The sequence below is a fragment of the Myiozetetes cayanensis genome, unplaced genomic scaffold, assembly GCF_022539395.1.
Source record: "Myiozetetes cayanensis isolate MyiCay16 unplaced genomic scaffold, myiCay2020 scf32, whole genome shotgun sequence".
NCBI classification, from domain to species: Eukaryota; Metazoa; Chordata; class Aves; order Passeriformes; family Tyrannidae; genus Myiozetetes; species Myiozetetes cayanensis.
The window spans coordinates 4,622,987-4,632,142 of record NW_026087544.1 but is presented as its reverse complement, the minus strand read 5'-3'; the positions used below and the strand labels follow the sequence as shown (position 1 = coordinate 4,632,142).

At 61.0% G+C, this 9,156-nt stretch overlaps 1 protein-coding gene across 1 annotated transcript; it reads right to left on the bottom strand.

Moving 5' to 3' along the window:
* Positions 1-399: 399 nt before the first annotated feature.
* Positions 400-5,474, bottom strand: ELF3 (E74 like ETS transcription factor 3). Its single transcript, XM_050326810.1, has 9 exons — positions 5,192-5,474; positions 4,305-4,473; positions 3,466-3,687; positions 3,155-3,238; positions 2,943-3,062; positions 2,719-2,808; positions 1,962-2,078; positions 1,596-1,791; positions 400-1,479 (listed from the first exon to the last, which is right to left on the bottom strand). Exons 2-9 carry the CDS (start codon positions 4,465-4,467, stop codon positions 1,359-1,361), a joined length of 1,113 nt encoding a protein of 370 aa, XP_050182767.1. The 5' UTR covers positions 4,468-4,473; positions 5,192-5,474; the 3' UTR covers positions 400-1,358.
* Positions 5,475-9,156: the final 3,682 nt, after the last annotated feature.

Genomic DNA, 9,156 nt, shown 5'->3' with positions numbered 1-9,156 from the left:
ATTCTATGATAATGGCCAGATCCTCCTGCCAAAAAGCCATCTCAGGCTCTGCAAGGCACCTTTACTGCCTTAGGTGCACCCCAAAAATTCTTCTCACTGTCCTGCTGATGGTCTGGCTCCCCTTCAACCCCTGAATTCCTCCTTGCCAACCTGCAAACATATCCTGTAGATTGGAGAGATCCTCCCAGCACCTCTGGGACAGGTTTGGAATAATGATGGAGAGAGTTGAGAGATGTCCCTCCCCAGACCACCCAGGACATTGCTTCTCACAGCAGGCAGGAGATGGTGGCAGACAGGGTTCTTGCCATGGGCCAGCCCAGATAACACAAGCCTGGTCCCCACCCTGTCTTTAAGAAACCCAAGAAAAATGACAGGTAGGTACAAATAAAACCCAACAAACCAAAAATTTATTCATCTTATGTTCCCATTCGAAAAGGAGGAAACCACATGCCACCTTGTGGGTTGGGCTGGCGTCCCCCTCTGTGGTGGGCACAGCACCAGTCTGTGCCCTGGGACATCACTTCAGTCCAGCTGAGCATCACCACCTACCACCACACACCTGTGTGCCCCACACTGCACACTCTCACACAGGAACATCTTACTTATGAAAAAATATATCTGTATACATTCACTCTGTGCTTTTTTTTTTTTGATGTCTTACATAAATTAGATGCTACTTCTAGGGAAAAGGCCTGTTTCTAGACAGAGGTAGCTGGACTGGAAATGCAGTATGACCCTGCTTTATCCTGCCATCTCCCCACTGAAGGCTCTTTGGGGCCAGGTGAAGCTCCATAACGTTTCCATCTTCTCTCAGAAGGTGCCACACTGAGAAGCTGCTACACAGAGGGGGCCTCACCCGACCCACGTGGAGCGAACAGGACGAGGGGCACCTTTGGCACGGCGCAAGGAGAGGGAGGACCCCACAGCTGGGTCAGCATCTGTCCAGTCCCAGGTGACATCGAGGTGCTGCCCCTCTGCCCAGGCAGGAGGTGGGTGACAGCAGGAGACCTGCTGGGATCTCACGGTGGGACCAGCCGCTGCTTGCACTTCTCTTCCCCTTCGCACCTGGTTCGGGCTTGGAAACTGCCACAAGTCCCCGTGGCTCCAAATCAGAGGCACAAAACCAGCAAGGGAAGTCACTGCTTACAGGAACCTACTGGAGCCAGAACATTGGCTCTAAACACCTCGGTGCTGGGCAGTCACCAGCACGCAACGAGCGTGCCCACGCAAGGGTCGGAGTTCCACACGCTGCACGGAGCAGCAGCTTCCAGGTACAGCTGCAGGCAAAGTTTCCTGCCAAGGAGCCCAGCTCGGGCTGGCCCTGAGGGGCTCATCAGACCCTGGCTCGTCCAGGACTCCTACAGCTCCTTGTTCCTGTTGAGCACCTCCTCCTCCTTCCAGCCGCTGGAATTCTTCCCAAACTTGTACACCAGCCGCCGCCCATCGACTCTCTCCAGGATCTCTCGCTTGTAGTAATATCTGCAGGAGGTGGAGGTGGAATCAAGGCTCTGGATGCAGCCCCACGTGCCTGGGGGGATCAGGCTGAGCTCTGGTGAGGCTGACCCAGCCGTGTGGGGTCAGGGGAGGGAACTCACCGCATGGCTCTGCTCAGCTTCTCGTAGGTCATGCTGCTGTTTTTCTTCTTCTGGCCCCACAGCTGAGCCACAGCCTCCGAGCGCAGGAACTTGAAGACCCCTTCCCGCCGGTCCTCCCACTTCATGAGCCCCTCATTCAGCTCGGGGTGGATCAGGATGTCCCGGATGAACTCCCACAGGTGGGTGCCTCGCGGGGCTGAAAGAGGAGAGGGAGCTGTAGAGGAGGGGAGATCCTGCACTTTGGATCTCCCTCAGCGCCCCTGCCAAGGGCCATGGCCAGCAGACATGGACCCTCCTCCCATCACCCCAAATGGAGCCAAGCAGAGGGAGGCAAGTCCAGGCTCCCAGGCCAGAGGGTTCACCTACAGTGCTTGCCCTTCCTGTTCTCCAGGCAGTCTCTGCTCTCCTTGCTGAGTTTTCGGGGCCGTCCCCGTTTCCGCTTGCCGTGTTTGCTGTCCCCTTTCTTGCTGCTTGTGAAGTGGTCTGTGCACACAGAGAGGGGCACACGTCAGGTTGGGCAGGGCATGCCAGGCTGCAGCCCCCTCTTTTGGCACGGGGCTGTGCTCCTCAGCAGCAGAAGCACAGGGGAGAGGGTGGCTCAGGGTGGGGAGAGAGATGAGGGACTGCACCCTCTTTTCAGGCCCAGGAACAAGGGAAATAGTCTCTGAGAGCAAGGTCTCCGCATTCCCTCCATCATCATCCCTCCCAGCCTCATGCCAGCCTCATCTGTGACACCATGCTTAGGACAGCATGCTGTTCCTTCCCCAAACCCTACTGCTTCCTTGCATTCCTGGTATTCCCAGTATCATCACCAGCTGGGATCAATACTGAACACTGATTTGCATGCCCAGGATCTCTGGCTTCAGCCTGCACTCATCTGTCACCCCTTCCCACCACGATCACCACTGCCCAGCTACACCAGCCCTGTCCAGAGACTGCACCATCACCCTGCTCGATGGAATGAAACAAGCAGAGCACTCAGAGAAAGAGACCCTTCCCTCCTTCCCAGTGTGAGGATGGGTGTTTAGGTGGTATCCCTAAATCATTGCAGGGTGGGATATGCAGAAGTGCCCCTGGAGCCAGCCCTGCCCTCCCAGCTCCTGTCGGGAAGCGAACAACTCACCGTCAGGGAAGAGCTTTGCTTCCGCAGCGTCGAGGTCGAGGTCACTTCCACCGGAGTCCTGAGAGTTGGGGCTGTGGGACATCACAGGCCCTGAGAGGCAAAGGTTCAGGGCTCAGACCTCCTGCTGCTGGCATCTGGAGGTGTTTCCCCCCCCGGTTCCCCTGCCACCTCCTCCACCACCAGGTTTCTGCAAGACCCAAACCCACCTTTGGCAAAACACTGACCTGAGACATCAGAGCTGCCTGGGGACATGGCACCAGGCAAGCAGGTGAAGTCTGTGGATAGGAAAGGGTTTGTGGGCTTCATGTCCTCCAGGGAGTCCTTGGTACAGGGGTTTCCCAGCTCTGGAAGGGGTAGAGAAGGGAAGAAGGGTTAGCCTTGCTGCCATCAGCACATGGTCCCTGAGGAAAAGGCTTGGCCAGGGCCCCTCTCTTACCCAGAGAGCTGGGGTCCAGAAAGGGCTGGGAAGTCGCATCCTCTTTTTCCAACAAGTCAATGATCCAGTTCAGCTCATCAGAGGCTGTGGGGATGGAGGACTGGGATTAGTGAGGCCTGTTCCGTACGGAGGGGAACGGCACATACTGGGAGCCGAGCACAGCCCTGCCTGGACTCTGGTCTGTGCCCCCATATCCCCCACACAGCCTCTGCAGTGCCCAGCAAGCAGAGGATCCTGGGCTGGTGGGGGGCTCCCAGTCTTATGCTTTGAGCTGCCAGGCCTGGGCACGAAGGAGACCTGGGGACACTCACTGATCTCGTGCAGGCGGTCGTAGAGCTCGTCCCCCAGGGGCCCAAAGATGAGGCGCATCTGGTCCCTGGTGCAGTGACAGAGCGCGTGCCCGTCCATGTTGCAGCAGGAGAAGTCAATGGAGCTGGCATCGTACTTGTTCTTCTCCACGTGGTAGCTGATCCACTCCAGCACCTGCACCTTGGTCCAGAAGTACGGGAGCTCACTGAACCACTCGGGCTTGTCTGCAAGGGATGGAGAGCGGGGCTCAGGGCAGGGTGGCCGTGCCAGTGCCATGTGCCATACATGGGCTGCCTGTGGCCACTGGGCATAGGGTCTGGTCCAGTGGCAATCTTGTGGCACGCAGCAGGCCCTGCACTTGAAGGGCTGTGGGACTAAAGAGTCCTTAGAGCCCTGCCCTGAAGACAGCGATGACCCCACTCTCCCCCCAAGCTGTTTTTGGTGCTGTTCCTCCTGTTCACGCTGGTATCTACCCTGCTGTGCTGGTGTGCTCCCCATGCCTCCCCCAGCACCATCCCATGATGGTCCCTCATCACCAAGACTGTACTGCCAAACTGCTCCTGGTGAGCCCCGGCAGCCTGTCCCCTCTGCTGTGCTGGGGTAGGGGCACTGTGATTCCCCCATCCCCTGTGTACATCAGGTGTGCTCCCAGCAGCCGTGCCCTGTGCCACCCAGGGCCTCCTGCCACAGCCCTTGGGCCTTTCCAGGGGGAAACTGCGGCATGGTGGAAGCTGCTGACCTGTCCCCGTGGGACAAGGACCTTGCAGTGCTCTTCCCAGCCAGCGGCACTGCCTCGAGTGCCGCGTCCCTGGTGCTGCCACTGCCACTCCCCTGGTCCTACCTGTGCTCTGTGCTGGGGGCTGGCTGCTGGGGAGGCTAAGCCCCAGGCTGGTGTCCTCCCCAAGGTGTCCCAGCATGTCCAAGGTTGGCTGCACCTCCTCTGGTTGGTACATGGCACTGATGTAGTTAGAGAAGATGTTGCTGATCTCACAAGATCCCGCCATCGAGCTCTGTGCCGAGAGATGACAGTGAGCCCCGGCCCCACGGAGGGCGGGAGGACCCAGGCCCGCAGCACCCCAGGCTGGGTGAGGCCGGGCTGTCCCTCCCTCCACCCATCGTCACCTCTCAGGTCACTTCTGCCAGAAACATCCACCCAGCACCTGCCAGCTGGGGCTGGGGCCTGACTCACCACCTCCTCGGGGGCCGGGAGAGAGGGAGGCTGAGCCGGAGCAAACCGGGGACGTGGCAGTCACCCTGCTTGCGAAGAGCCCTGTCCCCAGCAGCCCGGCCTCGCCCCGCCGGCAGCCAGCGTGAGGGGACAGCAAGGGGCTGGCAGAGAACGGGGGGGCACAGCCCCTCCGTGGGGACGGGCACTCGGCCCATGGCACAGGCAGCTGCCCCGATGCCCACTGCTGGGACTCCAGTGCCAGCAGCTCCAGTCCTCTCGACCAGTCGCAAGAAGCACATCCCAATAACTCCGCAGCCAGAAAGGGACCAAGCCCCTGCCCGGCCCTCGTAAAAGGGGCAAGTCTTGCTGTTGGCTGGGGGCTGGAGGGCACCCGCTGTCCCCGCAAAGGGCTGGCAGCTGCGGTGGGAGAGCAGGCGTGGAGCAAGAAAAGACCAAGCGCTTCCCCCGGCGAGAGTGAAGATGCGCGGGGAGGGGAGCAAAGCGTCTGTCCTGGGCTGGGGGACGTCAACAGGCCTCGGCCAAAAAAATAGCTTTGGTACCTTCTGCGATGGCAAACCCCGGAGCGGCGGCTAATCCAGAGAGGAACAAGGGGAGACGGAGCCCTGCCTGGCCGCTAGCCACTGCTCATGGGCCCCGGGAGGCTGGTGCCGATGGGCAAGCCCTGCCCTCGTCTCTGCTTTTATAGCTTGGGCGGCGTAACAATCTGGCAGCCTGAGGGGAATTCCAGCCGCAAACGTTCATGCTCCCAGATCCAGGTGATTTGCATAATAGCACAGGGTCCCAGCCCTGTGCTGCCTTGCCGGGAAAGCTGGGTTGGCCAGTTTAATCATTGTCAGAGCCCGTGCCCCGCCGGTGCCCAGAGTTTCACCCACACTGGCTTCACCGGCTGTTTTCTCTGCTGCCGTTTGCCCGGCTCGTGTTTGTTTGCTCACAGCAGCAGGTTCGCTCAGCTCCCGCAGCCAAAAACATCCCCGGAGCCAGAGCTGCCCTGGGGGCTGCAGGTCCCTGCCTGGGGCTCTGCCCGAGGCAAAGGGGCTGGAACGCTGCCCCAGCACCCACGGGGTGTGGGTGCCCAGGTGGGCAGCCCAGCCTTGCACTCAGCAGGTGTGTGTGGGGTGCTTGGTGATGCCAGGAGCACAGGCTCGGGCTGGCACTGGCACAGCTTCTCCCCAGAGCACCAAGAGGGGACCCTGTGACCAAGTGGGACACACGCTGGGATGAGACTGGGTGGGTGCCTGAGAATTGCTGCTCTGTCTGTCAGGATGGATCGATTTTTGCCCGGGGAAAGGTCTGGGACAGGCTGCAGAGCCCTGACGGCCCATTTTCTGCCAAGTCACAGGTGCCTGGCACAGGCAGACACTTACACCAGGGACATGTGACAAGGGGCAAGGCAGAGTTGTGGGATGCATTTGGAGAATTACCTCGGTGGCTTTTGCCCCTCTGGCCCTCGGGTCCTGTCGAGGTACATTCCTGCTGGTTTTAGCCCTGTGCTGGCAGGGGTGGGGAGGGCAGGCCAGTCCCAGCCAACAGCTTGGCACCCTTTTGTCCAGTTCTGGTACTTTGCCAAGCTAGCCACATCCATTCCACACACAGCCTGAGGCAAACCCGGGCACTGTGAGAGCAGGGCAGACCCGGGCATCTCACAGCCACCTCTGGGCTGTCCAGTGACACAGTGGTGACAGGCTGCTGCCAACATGGATGCTCTACCTTGGCACACGGACAAGCAAGGACAGGGTGGCTCGTGTCCCGTCCCCCTTGTCACATCCCCCCGACCCTGGGGCAGGCAGGGCCAGCGTGCCAGCCAGGAGGCACCAGGTCAGGCCAGCTGATCACCTGCCCCAGCTTCATTCCTCTGTAGCACAGTCACGAGTGCTGGGTGATGCCAGGCCCTTTTGTTTCCTTGGGCACAGCATCCCACGGGGACGTCCCCATGCCTGGGAGCAGCCCCTGCCATCCCTGCCACCGGGCAAGCCAAGACCACCAGGGAAAGCAGACACAGAGCCTGAATCTGCATCAAGCCAAGGGCTGAGCCCCAGGGTCCTCCATGCCCGAAGAATGGGCTGCCAGTGCCTGTGGTTGCCACTGGGGAGGATTTTTCCATCCACTGTTTCGATGCAGGTGCCCTTGGAGCAGGGTGGGACATGCCAGCACTGTGCCCTGCCCCGGGCCACAGACTAAGGGCTGGTGGTGAGGGCATGTGGCACTTGGGAGGCTCCTGCCCAAGCCTTGTGCAGCCCAGCCATGGCTCTCCCCATCCCAGGGTTTTGGTGGATGCCTGACAGAGCTGTCTGGCATGGACCACACCAAGAATCTCCTTTCCAAGGTCTCCCTTCCCTGCAGACCCACAGCAGTCCTCAGGGAAGCACTGTGGTCAGTCCATGCACCCACGCTATGCCACCGATGGGAGAGGTACCCTCAGCCCCTGGCGTGTGCCTGGCACGTTGGGAGCCCCCAGGGACAGCTCGGGGCTGGCCCAGCATCGCTCAGGACCAGCACTGCAGTCCAGGGCTGGAGCATTAAGTTTTCAGGGTGGGAGGTGCCCCACGCGGGGAGCAGGGGGGTGTGGGAGGAACTGAATCCAGAGGGTCAGTGTGAGCACAGCCCCGGGGCCGGCGACTGCCGCTCGGCTGCTCTGCCTGACCAGTTCAACCAGGGAGAGCCGGCTGGGAACGAGAAAGTGGAGGCTGCAGGAGCTGAGCCCTGCGGGGTTGGGGGTACAACAGCTTGCTGCCCCCACCTCCCCACCCTGCAGCAGGTTGGCTGCCCGGTGTGTTGGGGGGCAAAAGCTGGTGCCACAGCACCGGTCACCTCCGGTGGCTCAGCAGGCACCGCGCAGTGGCACCGCGTCACACACACCCCTCGCGTATCCCCCTCACTGCATCTCCCACTGGCCGGGTGAGTGGCGCTCCCACACCCACATCATCCTCCTCAGCATCCCCCTCCGCCAGGACCCCGCGTCACCCCCAGCATCCCTCCCCACCCCTCACCCTGCATCATCCCCACTCAGCGTCTCCCGCAGCCCCCGCCCGTCCATGGCCCGCAGTGTCCCCGTTCCCCCGCTGCGCGGGCCGTGGTCCCGCAGCCAGCGCTGCCCTCTGCCGTCGGCCCGGTGCCACCGCTCCCCTCGCCAGCCTCTGCCCCCATCGAGACCCCTCTCCCCTCGGCAGCCCACCCACCACAAGCTCCGGCCCCCAGGAGCACCTTCCCAGCGCAGTCCCAGGGTCCTGCCCGCGGGGGGACCCGGGGACCCCTCAGTGCAGGGTCAGGGATGCTCCGATTTCTGCGGGGTTGGCTGTCACGCTGGGTTGGGGCTGCCTGGTTGGAGCCCTCCTCCTGCTCCTCCTCGCCAGGAGAGGGGTAGAGCCAGCCGGGTTTGGTCCGGGCTTCCTCCACCTCAGCCCCTGAATTCTGCCCCAGCAAGGTCAGTTGTGCCCCGTCTGCCTGAGGAGCTGGTGCCTGTAAGGATCCGTGTCACCTCAGAATCATGGAATCGTCCAGGTTGGAAAAGCCCTGTAAGATCGTCCAAGCGCTACCCCAGCACTAAACCACGTCCTCAAGTGCCACATCCACTTGTCTTTTGAACACTTCCAGGGATGGTGACTCAACCATTACCCTGGGCAGCCTGTTCCAGTGCCTGACCACCCTTTTGGTGAAGAAATGTTCCCTGATATCACACCTGAACCTCTCCTGGTACAACTTGAGGCCGTTTCCTCTTGCCCAACCTTCTCCCAACACATGGGATTATAGAATCACAGAATGGTTTGGGTTGGAAAGGCCCTTTAGGAGCCACCTTCCACTCTATCTGGCAGGGCCAGAAGGGCTGCAGTCACAGCCCCCTCCACCTCTCCCCCACTCCCATGGGCACAGGAGGAGGAAATGGGGGCTCCCAGCTGTGCCCTTCCCTGCCTCAAAGCAACCTCTCCTCTCCATCCCTTCGTCTCAGAACATTTTATTTGCAAAGACAAAAAAGGCAAGGAACAAACACAGCCATTGAAAAACGTACAGCAGGAGACCGCAATAACTTACACTATTTACAGGAACACACCAAGGTATAAAACACACGCACGCACCTCGTGCTCTGACAGACCCAGGCCGGGGCTGGGCTGCACAACCCCACAGAGACACCACCAGCCCCGACAGCAGCTGGCCTCTGGAGACAGCTCTGAGTGAGAAAAGGCATCTGCTATTGTGCTCCTTGTGCAGCAGGGAGGGGTGGCGGAGCAGGTGACGTGGGGCTGCAGCTGCCCCAGCCCCCTGTGGGGCCGGACCGGGGGTCCCAGGCCAGGTGGAGCAGTTGGCAGGAACCAGGGTAGGGCTGTGATGATGAGGGCACACGCCCCGGGGCAGGAGGAAGGCGGAGGGCTGTACTTCCCTGGGGGGTCAGGTCTGTGCTGGGCTCCCTCCCAGTTACAGGTGGAGCACCACGAAGCACCTGGAGGGGCCGGGGGTTCCCTTCCCTCCCCAGGAGGGTGAAGGGGGGCTCAGGAGGGCATGCAGCCTGCAG

Coding starts and splice junctions, on each gene's coding strand:
- ELF3 (XM_050326810.1), bottom strand. CDS start 4,467: ATGGCGGGATCTTGTGAGATCAGCAACATCTTCTCTAACTACATCAGT. Junction 3,239..3,465: donor CGACCGCCTGCACGAGATCA/GTGAGTGTCCCC, acceptor CCATCCCCACAG/CCTCTGATGAGCTGAACTGG. Junction 1,480..1,595: donor AAGCTGAGCAGAGCCATGCG/GTGAGTTCCCTC, acceptor CACCTCCTGCAG/ATATTACTACAAGCGAGAGA.